Source organism: Humulus lupulus, chromosome 1 (genome assembly GCF_963169125.1).
Source record: "Humulus lupulus chromosome 1, drHumLupu1.1, whole genome shotgun sequence".
In the NCBI taxonomy this organism is placed as follows: Eukaryota; Viridiplantae; Streptophyta; class Magnoliopsida; order Rosales; family Cannabaceae; genus Humulus; species Humulus lupulus.
This window is the reverse complement of record NC_084793.1, coordinates 259516765-259543700: the sequence shown is the minus strand read 5'-3', so window position 1 is coordinate 259543700 and position 26936 is coordinate 259516765. Positions and strand designations below refer to the sequence as shown.

Below are 26936 nucleotides of genomic sequence, written 5' to 3'. Positions count from 1 at the left end.
TTATAGTGCCAAAGACCCAAAACCGGATGTTTCTATGGTCAGAGGCTCGAAAAAGAGCTCCATGGGTGGGGTATTTTGTGTTAAGTGTGAATAGTTTTTTATGCAATTTTTTTTATATTTGTTTATATTATAATAATTTAAATTATTTGGTTAGTTATTTAGAAAATTCTTAATAATTTAGAGTGTTGAAAATTAGGTTAAACATATTTTTTATACGCATAAAAAAATTAATCACACGTGTAACAATCTGTTTTTAAACTAGTTTTCGGCACTAAATTTTTCAGATTTTTTTGAAAATTTGTAAGATTCTCTAAATAAATATAATATACATGATCACAAGTCGGAACACAAAAGAATCGCATCAGTAGGACTCTTTTTCTAGAGAAATTCTACTATAACAGTTTCCAATGCGATTTTTTTTTATAATTATGTATTTTGTACTTATTTAGAGCATTTTGCAAATTTTTTAAAAATTCATAATAATTTATAGTACTAAAAATTAAGTTCAAAACAAGTTGTTGCTTGCGTAACTGTTTTTTTTATGCGCGTGAAAAACATGTTTGAACCTAATTTTTCGACACAATAAATTATTCGAAATTTTTTAAAAATTTATTAGATGTTCTAAATAACTAAAAAAAATATACTATTATTAAAAAAAATCTCGTCCAAAAATATTCACAAGTAAGATATACTCAAGAACCCCACGATGGGCTATATTGAAGTCCCTACAATAGAATTTATTATTATTATTATTATTATTATATTATGGGATATATTATTCTTTCGTTAAAAAGAGAAAAAAATAGTTTTAAGAAATGAATGAGGTGTAGTTTCTTAACTTTCTTGTAGAATAAAATAGAAAAATAACACACTTGTTTGTCGTCCAAACACGCAAACATTTAAAGGCGTAGTCCATCTATACTGCCTTTCCACCCAATACCACTTCCCTTTTCTTGCGCCACACGTATACCCCATTCTCTCTTTCTCTCTCTTACTATTTTCATTTTTAGTTTTTATTAAAATGAAAAAAAAAAAACCACCCACCACCACCGTCATCGTACCAAAACCAAATTCCATATTTATTCCACGACTGAAGCTCAGGTTTTTTTTTTTTTTTTTTGAAAAAATTGGGGAAAGAAAACCATTCAAATAGTTGTGTAGGTATGGGAGAAAAGCTGATGAATTATAAAGCAGTAGAGTATGGAAACGAAATGCTAATGGGACTCGGCGGCGTTTCTCAGAAGATTGGTGGATTCGATCTTATGCAGAACTGTGATCTTCCTCCGCCGATGAAGGTCTATATGGGACCGGAAAAGACCATTGTGTCCCCCTCAATGAAGCACAGGTTTTTCAACCCCATGAATATGGGCCTTAATAATAGTCTAGAACAAGGAGAAAACGACAACGACAAGAGCGAGTTTGATGATGACAACGACAACGTGTACCGAAAAGACGCCGTTGGGGGGAATTACGACAAGTTGGAGCTTTTGAAGGCCTTGCGGCTGTCCCAAACCAGGGCCAGGGAGGCAGAGAAGAAGATCAAAGTTTTGGCTAAGGAGAAGGACAGTCTTTCAAAGGCTTTGGTTGATGAGGCTAAGATACTGTTTGCTCATCGCCAGTGGGTGAGATTGCTTGAACTTCAAGCTTCTACCTTGTGCTGTAAATCGAAGGTTAATAATTATCATCACCATCATCAACATGATCATGATCAAGATGGAAGTTGTATCACTTGGGTGGTGGCTTTTGCGTTTTGTTTGGGCATTGCTGCAATTGGATGCACTTACATGTTTTGAGAAGGAAAAAAAACTGCCTTGTTTTGTTGAATGTAGAAAAGTCTTTTTTTTTTTTTTTTTTGAAAAGATAATGTAGAAAAGTCTTAAGGAAGCCTTTTTGTAAAAATGGCATTACAGAGAAATTGGTTGTTGTAAAGTAATTATATTATATTATATGATATAGTTAAAATGTTCCATACATACCCTGATGAAGGTAATTACATAATCATTATTATATCTTATCAAAGAGTGTAAATATCATATACATATAGTCGATTATCTAATTTGTTTTTTGATCCCCAAGAACCAAAGAAAACTTCAAGACATGAAACACGAGATAATTGATTCAAGACATTTTGTTTAGAGAAAAAGAAACACCATGTAGCGAGGAAGCTCAGCCCTTTATATATAATATATACAAACAGAACTACATGGGGCAGTGGATTAAAGATTAAAAATGTTCAAATCACTAATACTTTACAGACACTATTAGCAGAACTCTTGCTTCTTATAGACACCTAGTTGAAAACAGCCATATACACAGAAATATTATGAAAGACGTCTTAAATATAGACACAATTACTTCAATTTTAGATGAATTAATCCTCTGTTAAAAATAGTGCTCCGACGTCCTCATATAATGGTCATGTGGACATTCCTGAGATGGTTATAGCACTCGTCGCTGCTATTGAAAAGCTCTAAGCAGTTCCAGCAAATGTGTCTTCCACACCTGCACTCTATATGGTTGCAGCCTTCCCACTTTTCGATCATGTGCCCACAGTGGGGGCAGTTCTTCACGTTGTCTTTTCCGCTCTGCCATTCCTTCACAGATGAATCCGGGTCGTCTTTGAACTCTCGGTACTTCTCACAGGACAAGTAGGGATGATACTCCATATGGCAACTAGTACATGTCTCGGCATAACAAGAACCACAGACAAATAGTTTCCCAGCAGTTCCGGGATCAGCCACCTGATAGATTGCAGGGCAGTCAGGAGATGGGCAAAACTTGTAAACACCCCCACTTGATGCAACAAATGCCCCCAAAGAAGATCTAAAGAGCTCATCCAGCTTCTCACCCGGTAAAAGAGACCTTAGATCTGTCAACAAAATGGGTGACCCACAACTTTCGTGTCCACAGCGAATTGGGAAACCATCTTGGTTCTTTATAGCAGAATCAAACTGTTCTACCAAGCAGAGCGAACAAAACTTATGCCCACAGCCTTCAAGCTGGTAAGCATCCTCGATATCACACAAGCAGATAGGGCAAGTTACATCATTGTCAAATCTCTCGGCAGAACCACAACTCATTTGTGCAATCTTATAAATTATCTCCTCCACCGTTGGCTTCAAGTCCTTGTCTCCGTGAATACTTAGGGTGTGCCTAAAAGTATTTAGAGTAAAATCTGCCCCGGGTACCTTCTTTTTAAGCCCACGGAGATCTGGTCCAAAGTTGTTGACCAATTCTTTCAACAAATTTGGAGGTAGGTCTTTTCCACGAAGATTGATCTGAAGTTGCTTGCTTTCATGGAGAGCAACAAGGGAGTTGATCATTTTCTCCTCTGCCACAGCAACATTGCTGTGAGAACCAAAAATGCGTACATTAAGGCTATGCCTATCAAAGAAAATGTAGGTTCCTGTCTCCCTTTGCAGAGTGTGAATAAGATTGATGCCATCTCTGGAGAACATAAGCTGCAAAACAGTTGGAGTAAGGGTCTTGTTGTCTATGATCTTCCCTTTCAGCATATCTTCCACACGCCTCCGCACCTCGGCAACAGTTTTTGTAGCATTGGCAGATATCTTTACCCGATAAGAACCGTTGGGATTTCGCTCTAGACTGCATTCTATGCCTATAAACAAGAAACACCATGTCAATCAATAACTTGATTTTTTACAGCAAAGAACAATGTTCACTCATATGATTTACTTGACTTATTCCAAGTAGCAACCAAAAAAAAAAAATCCTTTCTCTCATTTTCTTACTAGTGTGGAAGAAAAATACAACATTATAAATGATGGCACCATTATGATAACTCCAGAAAAAATGGGCTATAGATCCTTTTGGGTAGGAATGATGCAAGCCGTTGTTAAAGGAACAGAGGAGGTAAAGCCACAGAATGATGCCACATTTTTAATATATAATTTCAACTATCAAAGGAACTTAAACTTGAAAAATGCAAATAAAACCATGACAGACTTCCAAAATAGCAAATGTGAAAAGAAAAAAAAAATGAACTTGCACCAATATGATAAACAATAGAAAGATATAATTTATATGAAAATTAGTACCTTTCACATGTGTAAAGCTTCGAATCAATGAATCCAATTGCATCTTGATTACAGAATAGACACGCTCTGAGCATGATAAAGAGCTATGAAATAACTGCTGGCACTTCATCTTTTGCCACGAGAGACATCCAGGCAATACTTCACCATCTATTTGTTCCAAAGCTTTAGCTGCCTCCAAATGTAATCTTCCATCAAAGCTAACAAGTGCTCTCATAAAAGTGTCTTTTGGTTCGGGTGGGAAGACTTGCACCCGGCAATAAGCACTGTGGTGGTTGTTTTTTGACATAAATGGAGTAATTTGCTTTAGAAGTGCTTCTCCACAAACATCAGGAGCTGGATTCTCTACTGCCTCTCCTCTTATAAGGAAAAAATCAATGATTCTCCTTCTCGTATGACGCCTTAAATCAGCAAGAATTTCATTTTCTGATAAATTTTTGTCAAGCCCAATAATCAATACAGAATCTGCTGCCCTTGTACTAGCTTCACTACGCACATACTTTCCTCCAACTTCAAGATTATAAAAATCATCAATCATAGAATCTACATCATGTGGGTCACATTTAAGAATTCCGAACCCCTTACTGGGCCTACGAGGCCAAGATACCTTAGCTCTAACAGCGGGGAAAGGAAAAAACTTGTGGTCTCCAAAAGTTGGCTGTGATGGAGTTACCTTGAGTAGGGCGCCACCAAATTTAATTTGATTCAGTTCGATAGCTTTTAGAGCTGCTTCAGGTGAAGGAAATGTTATCTGCCCCAACTTTTCTTTGTCATCACCCTCCTGCCCTGAAGGGGTGGACTTGTGAAAAGCACAAATGGTACTGGAGGTAAACTTCTCAATAAACATCAAAAGTTCCTTCTCCTCTATTGGATTTAAGGAACTGACATTTGAATGATATATATCAACATCTAAACATCTTTTTTGAAGTTCTAAATGCTTAATCTCAGCACCGGCTCCAAACAGTGCTACAGATGGCACACCAGATCCACGATATAAGCATTTCTCCAAACATTCATAATGCATCCATTTCTGCTCACACTCCAGGAAACCCTTTACAAAGTTGAGAACCCTTTCCATGTCTTGTGTAGTAGCAAATACCGAAATTTCATTTTGGTCAACATTGACTTTAATACCAATACGTTCATCCATGCATGTTTCCCGAATACGTGCTACAAGAGAAAGCATATTACTATTTCCCTTTCCACAAAATTTTTTAAGCAAAGTACCACCAAAACCATTCAATACCTTCACTTGCAATTTCCGATTCATTATTTTAGATGCATCAAACAAGGGAGGGGGGTGAAGAGTGGACAAAGAGTCAAAATCAAAGGAGGTGACACAGACTAAATATTGACAAGTACTGGATAGTATCTCACTAAAAACTACCCAATTGGGCTTCTGACCGTACACAAGCAACGAACATGATGGATGCAGCAGAACATGTTGTCCAGTTAATGCCACTTCATAACCAAGTTGATCATTTCCAGAGTACATAGCTACATTTTCTGATAGAGAAGAGAGTATAACCTTTTTCAAATACATATCAGAATCTGTTGACTTGCGAGGATTCCAACGCCAATAACTAGGAATGATTGAAGTTAGTTCGCGTTCAAGGCAACTTTCCAACTCCACAACAGTGTCGTAGCATCTTCGCATGGTCTTGGCATTGATGCTGTTCTCCCAACACCACTGGTTTTTCTTGTCTCTCGGTACAGCCTCCCACTCCTTGTACACAGAGAGTAGAGTAAAGAGGTCACCATCCTGATGGCAAAACTTTACCTTGATGCAATCAGACTTCATTTTTTCCTCATCAGTTCCAACTCTGCAAAATATGCTACTAGAATTTGCCATTACAGCAGCAAGTACAATTCCCTCTCTACCCAAACGATTACTGAAGCAACCGAGTATCAGTTTACCAAGCCGAGGTTCAATTCCCATTTTCACTAAGCACCGACCTTCATCCGTTAATTCAAAATTGTCATTGCTTCGTTTGATAGCACTTAACTGAATTAAATTCCTTACAGCCATTTCAATTGCTTCAGCACTAGGTGCATCAACAAAATCAAAATCCTGCACATTCTTAATGCCCAAAGCAAAGATTCTCAAAACAGCAACACCAAGATGAACTCTCCGAATCTCAGGTTCCTGACAAGGAGGCATTGACTTGAAATCAGATTCTGAATAAAGTCTATAACACCTTCCAGGCTCCGTTCTTCCAGCTCGGCCAGCTCGTTGATTAGCAGAACTCTGACTGATCCGGCATACTCTAAGGACATTCATGCCACTGCCAGGTTCAAACTTACTTTCTTTGACCATCCCACAATCAATTACATACTTGACCCCAGGAATTGTCAGTGATGTCTCAGCCAGATTTGTAGAGAAAATTATTTTTCTTTTCCCAGGATAGTTCTGGAAAACATAAAACTGCTCCTCAAAAGAAAGTTTTCCATGTAATGGTAAGGCCACGGCATTAGGAGCTACAAACTTCTCACATGCCAGCTCTACTTCACTCTGAGAAGTCAAAAAAGCAAGAATGGCCCCTTCTTTCTCTGTTTTGTGTATCTCCGTTGCCATCCTCACTACATCAGACACATATGCTCCTGTTGTACAGGGTATATATGTGATATCGACTGGAAAGTTTCTCCCCACAACATGAAAAATTCTACAACCAAAAAAGTAATTGGAGAGCTGGTGTGCATCAACTGTTGCAGACATTATAATAAGTCTCAGATTACGCCTCCTACAAAGTAGACTTTTTACCAATGACAAAAGGAGATCAGTGTTTAAACTCCTTTCATGAGCCTCATCGACAATGAGGCAAGAAATCTTAGACATGTTCTTATCTAGCATGTAGTGCTGCAGTAGACAGTGGTCCGTCGTGAATATTACCTTAGAGTTAAACTGCTGATCAGATGAAAATGATGGGTAACAAGTGATTGACTGATCTCCATAACAACCACCACTTTCTTCCCTAACCCTACTTGCCAGCGACGTGGCAGCAATTTTACGGGGCTGAGTACAAACAATGGCCTCATCAGCAGTAATTCCTGAATCAGCAAGAAATTGCACCAGCTGTGTACTTTTTCCAGAACCAGTTTCTCCAATCAAGACCATTATCTGTAAAAAATTTAGTCGGAATCAAATATCACAGAAAGGACAAGTTTACTATTAAGCAGGAATTGCTGAGGGAATCCAGGCCTTGAACAAATGGCACACGGATAACAAAAAGTTGGACGGACAAAAAAACTGCAAAACTATCTTGAACTGCATATTTAAGCTAAATCTATCATGATAAAAACTTTAAAAAAAGTGAAAAGGAAATAACCAAAAATTATTCATCTGGAAACATAAGCTACCAAATGCACCATTATGTATACTTAGCAGGGGGAATTATGTAACCATTTAATTCACAGTTGCTTCTCTGCCAAATCATTGTAGTCATCATCAACAAATGATGCTAGAGTTTATTTTCCTGTTCTCTGGTTCTACAAATTTTCTTCAACATAACCGCAAAAAAAAAAATCATATAGCTTAAATGAAGTTGAGCAAAGGCCACAAACGAAAACAACTAAGGTCAAGAACGCAGTGCAATTAACTAACAACCAATATCTTTGGGCAGAAAATAAAAATAAAATAATAGTCAACAAACTCGTGTAAAGCCAGCAATCCCAAATTCAAAATATATGAAAATTGATAGTTACCTGTTGGCTATGAATATGGTGGAGTATTCCCTGCCTATAGGCGTAAATGGGCAAACCATCTTCGAGGCGCTTGCACTCTCGTAACATCAAGCTATGAATCTGACTCCAATTGAAACCCCCATCAAGCCTAAGCACTTGTATGTCATCCTTATTATACTCCTTCAACCCCTTCCCTTCAAGATAAGCAAGCATACATCTCATGGCAGACTTGAATTCTTTCAGCCTCTTATCCACCAATTCCATCTCAAGGATAAGTCTTTTCTTCTTTTCACGTAGCTCATCCAATGCGATTAAACCCCTCGGCTTTCGAAGAAACCCTGTCGACTTATTAATCTCAATCGACAGATGATCACGCTTCTCACTCCAATGTTTCACCTTGTCGCCATCAATTAACTTGCCAATGCTCTCGGCGAACACGGCCCGGAGCCGGTCTTCAAGTTCCTGTCGCGCAGACGGCACGATTTCACCAGTATTGAGTTTGGGCATCAACCGGTGAGCCCCATCGAGACGCGATTTCCACAAAAAAACCACGACTTCGAGCGCGTCCACCCACTTACGGAAGAACAGAGACGCCACGAGCCCTCCAGACTGGTATACCTTGATACTCTCCGGCTTTGACAGGCATTGATCAACCAGGGCCTGGACTTCGGTAACCGAACCGGTGGTGGTTTGATCACGAAGGATGTCGACAACAAAATTGGAACGAGCCACCGGTGTAAGACGGGTAACAGTTGGTGCCACAGGTCGATGAAGCCGGTGATTCGCCGGAAATTGATGTCTTCTATTTGGCAACGAATGAAACGTCGAGGGAGGATGGCATCTTCGGTGGTTCTCCGGTGGCCTTGACGGCCTAAACGAACCCATGGAATTGTTCATGCTCATGGCATAGATTGGCGTAAAACCCTAGAAACAGTGCGAAGACGAAAGAGAAAGATTGACGAGTGATGAAAGACTGAGAAAGAGATTGAGAAGGAGTAAGAGAGAGAATCCGGTCTGGTAAAGAAGGCGGGTAGTGACTATTGAGTTTTGTTGGCCTTCATTTTTTTTTATATATATATATATATGCCTTTGTTAGAGCCAATGGATGACGTGGCATGTTAGTCTTCTAATGGAATTCAAAGAGGCTTTACTTTAAAAAAAAAAGAGAGAAAAATTAAAAATTATTTATATAAAAATAATTGAGTGAGAATCTAATGCCCTTCTGTACCTAAAATCTCGTGCTTACTAAATTAAATTTTTTTTTCTTTAAAAAAAAAAAGATATTTTAAATTGGATTAATACTATAAGGTACGTGTGGTTTGAAAAAAAAAATTAAATTGAAATTTTACTCATAATTTTAAGGCTTATTTGAAAATTTTAAATTAAAATATGAAATTTCAAGGTAGTGTTTTACTATATTGTCATCATGACTCACCCATTTATGTTACACGATTTGAATTAAATTTAGACTTTGTTGGAAAATGTGATATGTAGTGTTTGATTTAGTAGTAGATTATATAGTTGCATTTTTTATTAAATTAATATTTTTTTTAAATAAATTTTAAAAAATTCAATTAAAAAATGTTATAATGGAGTCATTAGTGTTGAATTTTGAAATTGAATGAAGGGTATATCTTCTTGTATGGAGTTGATTGGTTTTTAATTTAAAATTAATATTTTTTAAATTATGTATGTTTTAGATATTTTAAAAAAAAAATGTTTTAGATATTTAATTATTTGATTATCATCATATAAATAAAATAGAGAATAAATATAAAACAATAAAATGTTGATTTAATTTTTTATAAAAGATTTAGTTTGTAATTTTTAATTTAAGTTTTTAAATTATGCCTTTAATAGTTGACCTTGTGTCTAGCAATTTCATAGATTGAATTACGTAACACAAAGTGAGTCCTTCTATGGTTACCTTTTGATAGTCACCATTGATTACAAGTAAACTTAGTTGTCTGCATTGCAAATTAATGGTTGCAGAGGTTGGTGGTTAATGGATTATTTAGGGAAATAATAATAACTTTCCATTTGTTTATTGCTTCTGCTATTATTGTTGACCCTACAATAATATAATAAGATACTTCGGAAAATAACGTTTCGTTCTTTTATTTTATCGAAATATAGATTTAGTACTATATATTTTCAATAATGTTTATTTTGTATCATGTAATTTGAAATCTTACATATTTGGTATTTTAGATTAAAATTTGATCAATAAAATTTTCTCAATTTGACCAAACTGTCATCAATTATATGTAATTAAGTAATTAAATTTTAATTCGAAACTTATATAATTAAGAGTGGTTTGTTTATATTGATAAAATTTTACTTATCAAATTTGAGTATAGGATATTAAATATGTACGGTTTTAAATTATGAAGTATCATGTGAACATTATTGAAAATATAAGGTATTAACTCTATATTTCGATAAAAACACAAAGTATCAAATAAATACTTATGCTTAAAAGAATTATAGTAGTTTTGCAAACCTACAATTTAATATATATATATATATCTTCTATATAATAAATGTGTAGATAACAAAAATTATTGGTTTTAACGGTTTGTTATGTTAACATTAACGGAATATTCTAAATATGTAACATAATATACTTTTAAAACTAACTTAAAAGTAGATATTTATCAATTATATTAAGATACATTTAAATATTATAAAATATCATTATTATAATAATATTTAATATAAGACTACATATATAATAATTATATTAATATAAATTCAAATTCAAATATTATAAAATATCATTATTATAATAATATATAATACAAAACTAGACATTTAATAATTATATTAATTTAAATTTAAATGTTATAAAATATTATTATGATAATAATATATTATTATATTTTTTTACTAATTATATTAATATGAATTCAAATATTATAAAACATTCTTATTATAATAATATTTAATCCAAGAATAAGAATAGATATTTAATACTTATATCAATATAAATTTAAATATTATAAAATATTATTATTATAATAATATTGTACGCCTTGATTTTCCCACGGGCTGTTAGCGAGCTGAGATACGGCCTAATCATGTCTACCACGTGGACATCCCCAAGACCGGAGCTGCCATCGAAAGATCCTACCTCTTTAGCTCGAGGTAACCTAAGGGTTCGCCAGGATTAGACTGAGTTTGGACTCTGAAGGCCACAGGTCGAGGGAAGCATCCAGCTCGTGGTACGAGCTAGAGTTGGAGGCTGTGACCTTTTATAAAGTCAACCACGCAAGGTAAACGTGCATATATCAGACATCACGTGTCTGATATATCCCTGACTTCTCGGACACGCAGCATGAACGTGCGCATTCAGACGCCCACGACTGGGTTGGGCCGTGCGGCCCATTATCCCCCTTACCTATTGATTAGACCACACTTCATGTGTCAGGTTTTAGGAATTAATCATGAATGTCACAGAGTTGACATGATAGGTAAGAAGGTCACGGGATGACCTTCTTACCAACTCCTAGGTGCCCTCTCCTATAAATATGGAGACCCTGGGAGTTGCAAGGGGTTGGATTGGGTTATGTAAAGAAATACCTTGTAAAAGAACACCAAGCATATAGCAATAATATTGACTGGTGGAGTAGAATGATTTTAACCTTTGAACCACCTAAAAAACGTGATTGTGTCACCAGCCCATTTCCAAAAGATCATTCATCTATTTCAGTTCAACATAAGCACTAATCCATTCCTCTTATTTTCTTAATTACCTGTTGGCAAAGAACCACGCCAACAGTTATAAAATACATAATCTTAATTTTTATTAAAAAAATTATTATTTATGTTTAAAAAGGTTATCATATTATGTATATTTAAATAAAATCATAAACAGCGTTTTTGTTTAATTTTTCATTTGATATGTTTATGCTATTTTTTTATATATATAATATTGTTTATTTATTTGAAATTTTATATGACAATGATACAAATTTAATAAATTATATAAATAAAACTAAGCAAACGTGCATTCCACATTGTTTGTATTTAATATATATATATATAAATACTATGTAAAAATAAAGTGGAATGCACGCTTACTTAGTTTCAAAGTTATAAATATGCTTATTCAAACATGTATTTATTTTTATTATTTTTAATTATCATATAAAATTTTAAATAAATAAACAATATCATAAAAATAAATAAAATATGTTTAATATAATGTATGACATAAATGTATTAAAAAAATTAGGGCAAAACATTGTCTATAATTTTAACAAAAATCGGTTCACTTTTTTTTCTTCAATATATAATAGAATGAATTACAGTTCTATAGTATATATAAATATTTATATCAATAATATCTACATATATGACATCTAAACACAACATTGACATAGATATATATTTACATGACTACATGATACATATATATAAATTACAATAATATTTAAAAATAAATTAATAATAGAATAAAATAAGAATAGAAAAAAGTCATAGTGTAGAGTAATATATATGCATCAACTATTTTTAGTTTCTAATGTATCTCACAATGTCCTTTGGTGAATTTGATGAAGAAAATAAACTATCACACAAATTTATAAGATAAAAAAATTATATGTATGGCTTTATTATTTTTAAATAAATATGATTTAATTATTTAAATTATCATAAAATATCTTTAAAATATTTTATTTTAATTAATTAATTTTTATTTAAGTTTATGTTTGTTCTAGTTTTTTAATTTGGCAATGACAACAAGAAATTATATATTATATATTATATATTTAATATAATATTAATATTATATATGAATTTTAAATTTAAATTTGTTGCTAGGTTTTTTTAAAAGAAGTTTGTTTCTAGTTGATAGTAGATTATATTATGTTATATATCTAATATGATATTATTCTAATACATAAAGTTTAAGTTTAATTAAATTTTATTTAAGTTATAAAACATATGATTTTATTATTTTTAAATAATTGTCATCGTAAAATATCTCAAAAATATCTTATTTTAAATTATTTAATTATTTATTCATTTAAATTGATTTAAGTTTAAATCATATTTACAATATACTGTTAAATATAATAATATTCTATTAAAGTTAACGAAAAAAAAAATAAAAAACGATTAAAACTAATAATTTCATTTATCTTCACACTTATTCTATAGAAAATATATAATTGTACAAAATAGGAGTGATGATATATACATCTAGAGCACTCTCAATGGGTGCTCTTCTCCATCCTTAAAAATACCTCATCAAAACCCACATTTTTCTATTTTACCTCTAAGTTTTACATTATACCATACATCAGCTTCTCTATATATTTCTCTATATCATTTATATCTTTAAATATATTATATTACTTAAAATAAAATAAAATAATTGAAAAAGAAAAAAGAAATAATAAATATATACTAAATAGAGAGAAAAAGCTTATAAAAAAATAATAATATTAAAATATTATATAAAGGATATGTAAATGTAGATATAGATTAATTGGAGTTTGTGCATAGCTATTATAAATATATATATATATATATATATAAAAGATGATGGAAGATGTTTTTATGAGTTTTAGCTAAATATTATAGAGAAAGTGTATTATAAAATATATCATTAAAACATACATTTTTATAATTTACCTCAAACTTTTACATTATATCATACATTTGTTTCTTTATTTTTTCTCTACATCATTTATATATTATATTTTTTTAAAAATACTTTATTCATTTTAAGAAATAAAATAATTAAATATAATAGTATCACACTCATATATATACAAAAGTTTATAAAAAAATAATAAAATATTTATAGCTTGATGAATAGTATTTCACTACATATAGAGAAATATTATTTATTTAGGTAAAAAAATATAACTTTACATCACCCATTAGAAGACTATTTAACCATTTTTCTCTATATTATAAAGAATAACACATTTTAGCTCATCCTTTGGGAGTGCTCTTAATAATTGAAAAGAGTGGTTATTCATGCTCATGGCATAGATTGTGGTGTGAAACAACAATTTTGGTCTCATATTGTATTTTGAGTAAATTCATAGGGCCCGTTTGGTAAAATTTTTGATAAAAATGGAAATATTATTTTATTTTTGTTTTTTATTTAAAAAAAAATGTTTGGTAACTATTTTTGTTTTTTGTTTTTAAAAACAAAAAATAATAAACATGTTTGATAACTTTTATTTTTATTTTTTGTTTAACAATATGAGGTATTGATTTGAAGAATAAAAGAAAAAATAAAAGGAAAAAATGAAAACTGTTTAAAAAAAAATTGAAAGTGAAAATATTTTATTTTCAAAATTTAATAAATTGTAATTAAAATTTAAAAAAATAATAAATAAAAATAAAATTATCAAACACCTTTTATATTTAATTTTCAAATTTCTAACTAATTAAATAAAAAATTATTTTTTTTAAGTGTTCCCAAACAACCTATAGTTATTACCATAATTTATAAATCTCTGTCATCTAGTTATGTATTATTTTAATATTCTATCGATATGATATGGTGCTTATTCGGTTTTAGTTATTTGTGTTCCATGACATTCTTATACGATTGAGTGAGTTTTTTTGTTGTCAAGTGGGAGAATCCCACTTGTTAGAATTTTAATATATGATAAACATAATTATGAGTAGCTCACTGAATGTTATTAGCAATATATAAGGAAAACTATAAATATATATATATATATATATATATATACTATGTTGAAGCAACGTGCAAGACACATTTTTAGTTTTAAAATTGTAAATATTATCTATAATTTTAATAAAAATAAGTTCATTGTTTTGCTTAAATATATATGTAATAAAATGTATTATAGTTCTATAGTATATATATATATTTACATAGCTACATGACATATATATAAAATACAATAATATTTAAAAAGAAATTAGTAATAGAAATAAAATAAGAATAGAAAAAGTCATTATGTAGACAATAGTATACATGCATCAATTATTTTTAGTTTTTAATATATCTCACAATGTCTTTTGGTGAATTTGATGAAGAAAAAGAGCTACAATCACTTAATAAAAAATAAACTATCACACAAATTTATAAAATAAAAAAATAATATGTATGTCTTTATTATTTTTAAATAAATATGATTTAATTATTTAAATATCATAAAAAATATTAAAAATGTTATATTTTCAATTTTTTTGTTTAATTTTATGTTTGTTCTAGTGTATGAATTTGTCAATGACAACAAAATATTATATATTATATCTTTAATATAATATTAAATTTAAATTTAATTAAATTTTATTTAAGTTATTAAATATATGGTTTTAATATTTTTAAATAATTGTAAAATATCTCAAAAATATCATATTGTAATTTTTTTAGTTATTTATTTATTTAAGTTTAAGTCATGTTTATAATCTACCGTTAAATATAAGAATATTCGATTAAATATAAGAATATTCCATTTAATTTAACGAAAAATAAATAAAAAACTATTAAAACTGAAAATTTTCGTTATCTACACACTTTTTATATAGGAGAGATATTGAAAGAAAATACATCATTAAACAAAAAGCAATTACACCGGCATAGGCAAGTGTGCCTCAAAGACAAAACAAGTAGGGGTTTTTTCAAAAAAATACTTTTTTTTTGTTGTTTTTTTTTTACTTTTTTACGGTCGTGATTTTTTTTCTTCAAAAATTATACCTTAAGTTTTCAAAAATACAATTTTCAAAATTTATTATTTACAAAAATAAAGTGTCAATGAAACAACTAAAAAACAATAATTCGATCACTTTAGCCGGACCCACCGAAGAGTGGTGGAAAATGCTCAAGATGGGATCAATCCAGTCTAGTGATGGCAAAAATATCCGATGGAGTGGGGCTGGTCGGAACAACCCCCGATCCGGATAAGTGGGGGAAAACCAAGCGGGTCGAGATCCAACCCGACCCAGTTGTTGTTGTTGTTTTATTTTGTAATTAAAGAATTGTTTAAAATAATCCAAATATATATATAATAAGACAAAGTATATTTAAGAGAGATAGAGGAGAAAATTAATGTTTTGTTTTGAAGTATATTAAATTTTATTTTATTTTAGTATGAAAGACCATTTATACTTTTTTTTGGATAACTCATTTTTGTCTAGTATTACATATATTTTTTTCATTTATTTTTATATTGTAACATTTTTTTTTAAATAAACTAATTTTTCTTTTATTATTGAAAAAAAAAAAAAAAACCTTACCGGGTCAGGTCTAACCCGCTCCATCACATTTGGGGAGAGTCTGACCCAACCCGCATCAAAAGCCTTAACGGGGTGGGGCAGGAGCTTAGCGGGTCGAGGCAGATCTTTAGCGGGGCAGGGCCGACCCGCCCCATTTACATCCATAATCAAGTCTTGGTCCAGATTGCAGTCAGCTTCCTGTAAACAATTTGTGGCCGCCCAAAAACTGGACATGGAAGTCAGTGCGCTGGCCAACATCAAGCAACATCCTACTGAAACCCTTAGGGCTTACATTCAATGCTTCATGAAGAAGCCTCAAAGACTAAGGTTGATGATGGACAACACCTAGTAGCTCTCCAATCCGGAATTAGAGCTAGATCCCCTCTTTGGGATGACAGGTAGCGCAGCAAGGCTGCCACCCTTGAAGAATTTATAAGGAGGGCATAAGGCTTCATCAACTAGGAAAAGGCTCGAATCCAAGCCTTTGTATGGTAGCCAGCACCTCAGTCGACAGCACAAACCCTTCCCGAGTACAGAGCGTAGTACCCAGTAAACCTCTATCCGGTGCCTCCAGCGGTGTTCGGAACCACTGGATCCCTTGAGATGTCATTCATGGGCCCAATTGTTTATGGACCCACTTCATCAGGATATGCTCCAGCTTCGTCAGCCCCTTTCTCCGGGTATGGAGTAGCACCAACCAGGTATAGTGCCACTCCCGGTGGTGCCCAACCATCCCAAACTGGAATGGCTGAGGCGAGCATCAACCCTTCCCAAGGAAAAAGATCTAGCAAAATTCAGAACCAGTTCGAGCACACAAAGAAGGGAAAGAAAGGATACGAGCTCCAATACAAATAGTATACAAACTTGGTGGATACCCAGGAGAACATCTACCTTACGACGGGCAACGTAGTCCATTATTGGAAACCAAGCCCCACGTTTAAAGGGGGAAAGAATTCGAGGGATACTAGCAAAAGGTGTGCCTATCACAAGGACGTGGGTCACACGACTGAAGAATGTCGTCGCTGAAGGACGAGATCGAGAATTTGATCAAACTGGGGCATCTCCACCAATGGGTCAGGATGCCAATAGGAGTTCTGGGACTATCAGTGGCTCTCGGAAAATCTTTGGTCCAGGGTGCACAGATACCTTACCGAAATCCTTAGGGAGGGTACGCTCCAGCTTCCGGAGCACAGGCCCCCCCAGGGGACCCCAATAGTGCAATCACTTAGAGGTCCTTTGGCTCCCGGGCCCGGGATGCCATATCCTTCTGGAACTGTGCCTCCTCAAGTAGATGGTCACATGGCCACCATATCGGGAGGCCCGCATCTGAGAGGACCGTCCTAGAAGAGATACCTTAGCAAGCTCGATCACGACTATGAGGTGTGGGCATTGGTCCAGACTCCGGCCTAGCACCCAAAGCTAATGAACCTACCCATAACGTTCATGGAGGAAGATGCCCGGAACTTTCATTTCCCACATCATGACCCCTTGGTCATTGATGCCCAAATCGCCAACAAATGAGTATCCTTAGCGTTGGTGGACGACGAGAGTTCCGTCAATGTCCAATTTAAGCCAACCTTCGCGGCGATTGCCCTAACAGAGGTAGACCTAGCCTCCTACCCTACGCAGATCTACGACTTCAATGGAGATTCATTGCTCCTGATGGGCAAGATTCAACTCCCTGTGACGCTAGGGAATGAAGTTCAGAGCTTGTTCAAGTACTGCACCTTCGTAGTGGTGGATTGCCCCACTGTGTACAATGTGATTTTTGGGTGCCCCGCTCTAGTCGACTTCGGCGCCATCACCTCCACCCGCCATCTATGCATGAAGTTCCCGTGTGATAACGACGGAGTGGGAGCTGTACGGGGAGATCAGAAGAGTGCCTGAAAATATTATCACGTCTCCGTCCGACCAATCTTCATGGTCTGCGAAGAGCCTCTCGAAGGGGAAAACGCTGATCCAATCTTACCACCACAACCATCATAGAGGGTGGTCTAGGAGGATGAAGAATTGGATCTGTGAATAGAGGCAGATAGGGCATTAGAGCCCATGGAGGAGGTTGAGGAGGTGTGCATCGGTGACACCGACCCGACCAAAGTGATTCGGGTAGGGAGGAACTTGAACTCTGAGGTCAAAGCTGCCATAATAGCCCAAGTAAAAGAAAACCAGGACGTCCTGGCTTGGCCCCACTCAGATATGACCGAGATTGACCAAAACATCATTTTTCATGCCCTGAACATCGATGAGAACGCAACTCCCATTCGGTAGAAGAGAAGGCCCCTGGGCGCGGAAAGGGCGGAAGCCCTCAAGATAGAAATCGAGAAGTTGTCCTCGATCAACTTCATTCGGGAGGCCTTGTATCCTGTTTGGTTGGCAAATCCGATGCTGACCCCAAAGCCAAACGGAACGTGGAGGACTTGCATCGACTTCACGGACCTCAACAAGGCATTGTTAGGATTAATGCCCCAAAAGCATTTAAATACATTTTACTGGTTTTAAATAAAAGTGCAATTTTATTATATTTGAATGTTATAATTATGGTTTGAATTAATTATATAATAATATCAAGAAAATTCCATATTCATTCATGAGAATATGATATTGTATTAGTATGAGAGAATTACGATCATATATAATGAATAAAATAGTCAGTAACATATTAAAGTTAGGAATCTTTAATAAATGGTTACTAGTACGGTTTGCTAAGCATACGAGATGCAAGTAATCTAGATTTAGATTACTGCTGTGGATAGAAATTTTAGTAAATGTGCTATATATAATAGAGATTATATATGACAGGATCGATGAGAATTAATTATCTTTATATACTTGTCATTTGACATAAAAAATTTAATTCTTGTCATAATAGATGATCATTTGTAGATCAGTCTAAATCTTGAGTATTCATGAACTCTTGTTTATGTTTATTGGATCTTTTAATTCACTCGTTAAGGTCTCTTAGAATAATGAGGCTAATGACTTTTGTTTTGGAGATTCAATATCATGGATGGGTGGGAACATGAATTACAATATTGGAATCCATGCTTTCCTAACGGATCAGATATTGGTTCCCTCACGGTTTGATTTTGGAATTGAATAGTTATTGAGCTCAAATCTATAATTAGATTATAGATTAATTATTCGCTAGTGAATTAATGGTACTTAATGATCAAAAGGTAATTATAAGAGTAAAACAGTAATTTTGACCAGCTCTAATTAACAAACCAATAAATGGAGGACATAACTACATATATTGATAATATCAATGGACTACTAGATAAAACTTTGTAAATATAATTCTATAAATACTTAGAGTGCAATTCCATATTTATAGTGGAGTAATAATGGAATTAATGAATAAGATTATTATATTAAAGAATTTAATTAATAATCTGGTTTATTGAAGCTTCGTATTATAGGTCCATGGTCCCCAAATCACATTTGTCCTACATTGTCAAGGGTAAGGATGTCAAAAGAAAGATTTGTTAAGAGAAAATACTAAATTGCAAATGAATTAATTTTTCAGGGCAAAGAAGTAATTATTTGATAATTATGGGTAATTAATTAATTGTGAATTAATTAATTATTTAACTATAGTTTTTATTTTGAAAAACTATAGGTTAAAATTAATATTAATCTTGTTTGGATTAATATAAAGAGAGAAAATAATAAATATCTTATTTATTTATTTAATTTAAAACTGATATTTTAAGATAAAATTAATTTTGAATTAACTAATATTAATGTTGGAATAAATATCTTGTATTAAAAGTTGATTAAACAAACAAATGAGAAAATTAGGGCAACATGGCACACACTGTACAGTACAGTGTGTGGCGCCTAGCATCAAGGATTTTATCCCTAGGATTTGAATTTTGAATTTCAAATAAATTTGTTTAATCAGTTATTTAATTATTTTTTTAAATATGATTTAAATAGATAATTAAATGAAAATATCTAATAATTTTTAATTTGAATTATATTTTAATTAATTAAAGATTATTTAATTAGATTAAATATCTTTATAAATTTGATATACGTGATATTAAGAAATATGATGATTAATCAGACTCTCTCTCTAAAGCGAAAGTGTAACGACACAAATTCGCTAATAAGGCTTAAATGCCTTGATTAGTGTGCCTGGAGGGCATAATGGGAATTATGTGCGACTTTAATGAATAGGATGCATGATTATGATTTAAAGCATGTTATATGATTATTTGAATATTCGAGATGCATGACTATGTGTATTAGTATGCATGTAGGCCCTGATTAGGTTAGAAGGGCATAATCGTAATTTTGGCCATAATGGGCATCATTGTATTGATATATGTGATAATTTTTGAGACCACATTTTTATGTGGATATATCTATGATCTGTGACTCGAGACGATCCTAGTGAGCAGGTTTGCGAAAAAGTCATGGCGGGGATTTATACCCGGCTTGGGGTGAGCTTGGGGGTATAAATGGGAATTTAGTGAGTATATTGGAGTCTATTTTGACATCAAGGAATATTATTGGTGATTAATTAGGTATCGGGAATTAAGCGGTAAATATTAGAGACACTCGAGGAGTTAGTGGGAATTGGGGTGAAATGACTAAAATGCCCTTAAGTGGATTAAAGGACTTGAGATTAAAGGGGAGGGCAGTAAGGTCATTTGGCTTGCAAGGGATAGATATGCTGAGGTTTTATACTTAGTGGGAATTGTAGAAAAGGGTAGAAGGCTAAGGAAAGAAAGAAAAGAAGGAAAAGGAGGAGAAAGAAAGGGAGAAAACAGAGAGTTTCCTAAGGTCGGTTTATGCTTTCTTCATTAGTTTCTTGAGTATTTTTGGAGCAAAGCTCAGGGAGGAGCTAAGTTAAGCTGAGCATCAAGAATCCTAAGCTAGGCTTGGAGAATTGGCAGAGGTTTAGCAAGAACACCCTAACACTTGAGGTAAGGCTTTGTAGTTTCTTCAGTTTCTGGTTTTGGTTTTTGAATTATGGTGTATAAGCTGAGTTTGATGGGAACTTTAGAGAACTCAGGCTAAAGGGTGAGGAAGATCAAGCTAAGGAGGTGTAGAGGTTGTCTTGAAATCGAATTCCCATTAAAGGTATGAAGTTCTGAGCTTTAACTTTGATGTTTTGACTGGTTTCTGCCGAGTTTTGAGTTTAGGGTCAGCTATGGTGAATTTTGAGATTAGGGATGCATGTGCTTGAGTTTTGGGTATTTGGGGTTCTTGGGATGAGTGGAGTGTGTTAATAAGGTTGTTTTTGAGTTTGGTGAAGGTTTGGAGAAGTTTTGGTTGAGTTTGGTTCGAGGAGATCGCAGGAGGGAAAATTTGGAGGTTGCCTGTCTGTGACTAGCACTACAGCGCTAGCCTTTGGGCACTGTAGCGCTAGGCCATGCTTCCTGGGGGAATTTGGTTCTGCATGTAGCGCTGTAGTACCCTCCAATGAGCGCTGTAGCGTTACCCTGTCTTCAGAAAGGGATTTTAGGGTTTTTTTCAAGGGTTTTTGACCAAGGGTTAGGGGTTTGTTTCCACCACCTTGTTTGGTGGAACTAGAACTTCCCGGGGGCTCGGGATTGGTCCCGAGGCTAGGTTTTGGACTTGAGGTTTGGTGATGACTTTAACCTATGGTTGTGTTTAGGTGAGCGCTAGGGCTCGAGAGGGATTGTGCTCAAGGAGTCAAGTGATCAAAGCTAGCGAATTGAAAGGTAAGAAAACTGCACCCGGTTATGTGTTTGTGATGGGACTAAGTGCTCCCGATATTTGTATTATGTCAATGAGGGTATTGTGCCATGGGACATGTGATAGCGGCCTAAGAGTGCCGTACACAATATTTGCGCACAGGGCGCGGCTTGGCCACTGGTAGCTGAGGACAGCTTAATATTCACTGAGCTCGGTTTAAGCGGGCCGAAGTCAGTGGGATAACGGAGGGAGCGACCTGAGGGCGCTAGCCCTAGTTATCATTTATGAATTGATATATGATATGAGTTGATATGTTTAGTATGTGGAATACTTGATTATGCTGAATGCTTATATGGTTGAGAATATGTGATGCGATATGTGATACTGAATTGTCTGTTGATGGTTTATGCTCTATTGTTGTGTTTTCTTGCTGGGCCTTGGCTCACGGGTGCTACGTGATGCAGATAAAGGCAAAGGCAAGCTGGACCAATCCTGAGATGGAGAGCTGCGGGGTTGAATGTACATAGCCAGCTGTTCGACCGCCATGGTCGAGGAGTGGATCAGGACAGGGATTACCTAACTGTTTGTTTTGCCTTAATATGGCTTGATATTGTATTTAAACCTTATGTCTTTTGTAAACGGTCTTTAATCTTAATCTTTTTGGGATCCCGTGTAAACAGGAAACGTCTCTTTATGAAAAATGTGGCTTTTGAGACCAAAGCATTTTAACCCTAGTTTCTCTATAGTTTCAATAACACGTTTTTAATTAAACAGCTTAATTAGCAAGTCTAGCACTTTATAAACACACAGAGTAACGGTCTTGGCTATCCAGGGCGTTACAGAAAGTTTTCTCTAAACTTGAAAACTATTCTAAACCTTCTCTCTGTCAAAACTCTCTAGATCTCATGTGTTGAGTACATCTAGGAGTCACATAAATCAACATATTGAATCCTACGTGCCCACACACGTCCTTGTGTATTTGATGATTGGTTTGGAAGATCAGGGTGTGAGATCTCAGAACACTAGATAGGAAGATCGTTGATTTATACAAAAAGACTCAAGGACACTTGATAGGCTACAAGAGGTAATCTTTGATCTATTTGTATGTGATTTAATATATATATATATTGTTTATCCAAAAAATAGATGTGGATGACGTGGCAAGAATTTTCAACACGTGGCCGACACATGGCAGAGATGCTGCTCGCCTATCGACCATAGATACTTCCATATGCGGGGTTAAAGTTTTATATACGGCCAGCCTGGTCGTATACCCCATTTATTTATGTATAAATTTGTATGGTTGTAATGATTGCCGAGAATATCTCTTCATTATAACCTGAATATCCATTTATTAAGGAAAGATATGATTAATTGACTCATGTAACCCTCCTTGAGCCTATAAATATACAAGAAATAGCTCAAGAGGGGATCTTTTTTTGAATCCTCTTTTCTGATCTGAGAAGAAGAGAATTGTATTGCTATTATCCATCGTCTGTATTGTTTCTCCTTCTAAGGTTTGTGAAACTCAAGAACCCTAGTTCTTTGATCATGCCTTTGAAGCTCAACATTAATAATAGTACCAAGTAGACGTAGGTCATTACCAATCTTTGGGGCCAAACCACTATAATTCTTGGTGTTCTTTACTTTCCATTAGATTGTATTCTCAAGCATCGTACTATTTTCCTGTTGTATATTTGACTTCGTATCGTTGGCTAATTTGAGGGTCAACATTCTGGTGCTTTCATTGAGAGCTTGTGAAAGAATCTAATGGCAAAAATATCCAAGAAGACCGGACAGGTCGCTGGCGTTGCATCATCCCAGCCTCCTCCCCCAAATGTGGCTGAGGACGAACCGCATTTGGAGTTTGATGAGGAGGATTTAGATTCTGAAACCCTGAAGGCAACACTGGGGGTGTTGCAGGATGAGTTGGCCAATCTGAGGGCCAATCAAGAGAATGCTGCAGAGATAATGGCGTCGCAGCAAAGGGAAATAGAATGCCAATGTCAAGAGCTGAGCGAGAGGCAGGCTGAGATGGACCGTCGATAGAAGGATGCCATGGTTGCCCTTGAAGCAGCCATCCAGCTGGCTAGGAATCAGGCTGTGCCAGCCTCCCAGCCAGACCAGCCACCAAACAGGCCACCTCAAAGGGGTCCCAATCCTAGTCCTCCACTCCAGCCAGTAAGCCCTTAGAGGTGGAGCAACCACCTATGGCTAAGGATGATTTCCCACCTAGGGATCCTGAGCAGCAGTCTCCATCTTAGGCTGGTCGAGGCAATCCCCCACGCCCAAGGCAGAATAGGACCGGGCAATCGCCCCGCAACCCTAGATGCCCAGGGGATGAAGAGCCGCATCCACCAAGCAGGGGGCAGCGTCCTTCTGCCAATAGGAGGAACTCAGAGACAGGCTCTGCGGTCAGGGCCCCCCCACGGCATAACAATGCACGGGGACCCACCGACCAGCGCAGGCCTCCCCCTAACGCTCGAGAAATGCCAGCCCAAGGAGGCAACAAAGTGAATAGTCGGTCGCACCATGGTCAGCCACGATTCAGAGATGGCCACGGTTATAATGAAGCCAACTTTGGCAGAGGAAATGCTGGTCGGAGGAACGAAGAGAGAGGTGGAGGTAGGAGCCCCCCACCTAGAGAAGACCGACCAGTGGGTCATAACGCTGGGGGGCAGCCCAGGCAGAATAACGTCTTTAGTCGGCTCAGAGCCAGCGAGCAGCAACGAAGGGACGATGATTTGAGGGACGTATTTAACGATTGCCGAGAAAGGCACGATGAGTACATTCCCCCGGCACCAGAGGCCCCAGCAATCCCAGAAGCTGTTCAGGCTCAGATTGATGCCCTGAACCAGGCGATGCAGCAGCTGGTTGGGGGGTGAACATCCCACATTGAGTACGATCGGAGGAGAGGCACCCCCTTCGTACAGAGGACTGCTATGGCTGAAACCCCCAGTAAGTTCAAGATGCCAACACTGCCAAATTTCGACGGGTATGGAGACCCGGTATCTCACGTTGATAAGTTTGAGATACAAATGGATATACAAAAGGTGTCAGATGCCCGCTACTGCATCTTCCAAGCAACACTGTCTGACACTGGCCAGGAGTGGTTCTTTAAGTTCCCTCCTGCTAGTATAGTATCATGGGAAATGTTTGTAAAGGAGTTTTACAGACATTTCTATGCGGGTCGTGTGCACCCCACTGAGGCGAACCAACTGGTTGAGATACGCCAGAAAGAGGGGGAGCCCTTGAAGGAATATGTTCAACACTTCATGCGAGCTGCAGTTGGAGCCAAGACTGTGGACGATGAAGGTAAGATGATGGCCCTAACTACTGGGGTTAGACGCCATTCACCCCTCTGGAGCAGCCTCAGAAAGAATGGGGTAAGAAGCACCCAGGAATTCTTAGATCGAGCTGATCGGTACAACAACCTCGAGGATGCGATTGCCAATGAAGGGAAATCGCCAATAAAAGACAAGGGGCCCAAGGAAGAACCCGCCAAAGTCGCCAATGGGTCTGAAAAACCCAATGTCAATGACAAAGGTAACGGGAATGACAATGGTAAAAATGGTGGGAAGTGGGTGAACAACGAACCCTCGACCTCCGAGAGCAAGCGCCCCAAAGGTAATCGGTATGAACCGAGATTCACTAACTACACTGCCCTTGTTGAAAGTCGAGCTAAGGTCTACCAGGCGACCAACTCAACCGTGCCCTACAAACGACCCGCACCTATAAGGAAAGATATCTCCAAGAGAGATGCAACAAAGTTCTGTCATTTTCACAATGATTACGGGCACGACACTAATGAATGTAACCAGCTGAAGGACGAAATTGAGTTCTTGATAAGGCAGGGACACTTAAGAAGATTTGTGCGAGCCGCGGGAGGTTCTCAATGAGAGGCTCAAGGTGGCAACGAGTCGGTGCCTGCACACCAATGCTCGCCACCTTTACAGCCAGCTCTTGTGGCAGGTACCCTACTCACCATCTGTGGAGGTCCACATCTTGCAGGAGATAGTGGGAAAGCAAGGGAACGATATGCTCAAACCCCGTGCCATGACTAGGACATCGAGCACCAAAAAAGGCTCGAACAGAGGAGGAACTGATCACCTTCTCTGACGACGACGATCAGCACGTGTGATTCCCACACTCCGATCCGCTGGTCGTGGACGTACAGATTGCAAACATGATGGTGAAAAGGGTGTTGGTCGATACAGGAAGTTCGGTCAACATCCTATACAAGTCTTCACTGGAAAGGATGAAGTTGTCCGTGAAATACCTGGAGCCATGCAACCAAACCATTTATGGTTTTTCCGGAGAAGGGCTCGCCCCAACAGGGTCAATTAGACTCCCAGTCACAACAAGCACTGCACCTGCTAATAGGACACTACTCACTACTTTTATAGTAGTTGATTGTCCTTCGGCGTACAACGTTGTGATAGGGAGACCAATTTTGGTCGACCTACGAGCCGTCACCTATATATGGCACCTCACTATGAAATTCCCAATGGACGCAGGGGTAGGATGCGTGTTGGGAAACCAGAGGGAAGCAAGGGAATGCTACAACGCCTCGATCACCAAGGCAAAGAAGAGTGTATCGAGAGATGCCACCGGAAAGGAGTTGTAAATGGCGACTGATGTTCAGGCCCACTCAGGTGATAATCTCACCAAATAGGGCGTTGCCTAAAGTGAGGATCCACTTTGGGGATTTTGAAGAAGAAGTGGGACCCATCGAGGACCTTGAAGAGGTCTAACTCGATGAGGAAAATCTGACCAGAGTTGTGAAAGTCGGTAAAAACTTAGAGACAACAACAAAACAAGCACTGGTGGAGTTCTTAAGGAGGAACCATGAGGTCTTTGCCTGGTCGCACAAAGACATGGTCGGGATAGATCCTACAGTCATCAGCCATGTCCTGAATATCGACAAAAGCTTTCCACCAGTGCAACAAAAAAGAAGACTCCTTGACAAAGATAGATCAAAGGCCTTGGAAGAGGAAGTCGAGAAGCTGAAGGAGAATGGGTTCATCAGGGTGGCGTTTTATCTATCGTGGGTCTCTAATCCCGTACTAGTGCCTAAGCTGAATGGCAAGTGGCGTACGTGTGTTGATTTTAACCTAAATAAAGCCTGCCCCAAAGATTGTTTCCCACTCCCAAGGATTGACCAGCTGGTCGATGCCACAGCAGGGCATGAGATCCTCTCATTCATGGATGCGTACTTCGAGTATAATCAAATTAGTATGCATCCCCCTGATGAGGATCACACTAGCTTTTGGACTGATACAGGGCTGTACTGTTACAAGGTGATGCCCTTCGGTT

The 26936-nt window shown here is 36.3% G+C and overlaps 2 protein-coding genes across 2 annotated transcripts; one reads left to right on the top strand and one right to left on the bottom strand.

Moving 5' to 3' along the window:
- Positions 1-875: 875 nt before the first annotated feature.
- LOC133805883 (uncharacterized) lies at positions 876-1973 on the top strand. The gene has a single exon (XM_062244031.1). It carries the CDS (start codon positions 1164-1166, stop codon positions 1791-1793), a length of 630 nt encoding a protein of 209 aa, XP_062100015.1. The 5' UTR covers positions 876-1163; the 3' UTR covers positions 1794-1973.
- A 181-nt stretch (positions 1974-2154) lies between these two features.
- Positions 2155-8768, bottom strand: LOC133805875 (ATP-dependent RNA helicase DEAH11, chloroplastic-like). Its single transcript, XM_062244022.1, has 3 exons — positions 7758-8768; positions 4059-7173; positions 2155-3619 (listed from the first exon to the last, which is right to left on the bottom strand). The coding sequence occupies exons 1-3, from the start codon at positions 8637-8639 to the stop codon at positions 2406-2408; spliced, it is 5211 nt and encodes a 1736-aa protein (XP_062100006.1). The 5' UTR covers positions 8640-8768; the 3' UTR covers positions 2155-2405.
- Positions 8769-26936: the final 18168 nt, after the last annotated feature.

Excerpts from the sequence above, each read along its gene's own strand:
- LOC133805875 (XM_062244022.1), bottom strand. The coding sequence starts at position 8,639 with ATGAGCATGAACAATTCCATGGGTTCGTTTAGGCCGTCAAGGCCACCG. Across the intron at positions 7,174-7,757 it reads ACCATATTCATAGCCAACAG|ATAATGGTCTTGATTGGAGA; the intron begins GTAACTATCAAT and ends AATTTTTTACAG. Across the intron at positions 3,620-4,058 it reads AAGCTTTACACATGTGAAAG|GCATAGAATGCAGTCTAGAG; the intron begins GTACTAATTTTC and ends TCTTGTTTATAG.
- LOC133805883 (XM_062244031.1), top strand. The coding sequence starts at position 1,164 with ATGGGAGAAAAGCTGATGAATTATAAAGCAGTAGAGTATGGAAACGAA.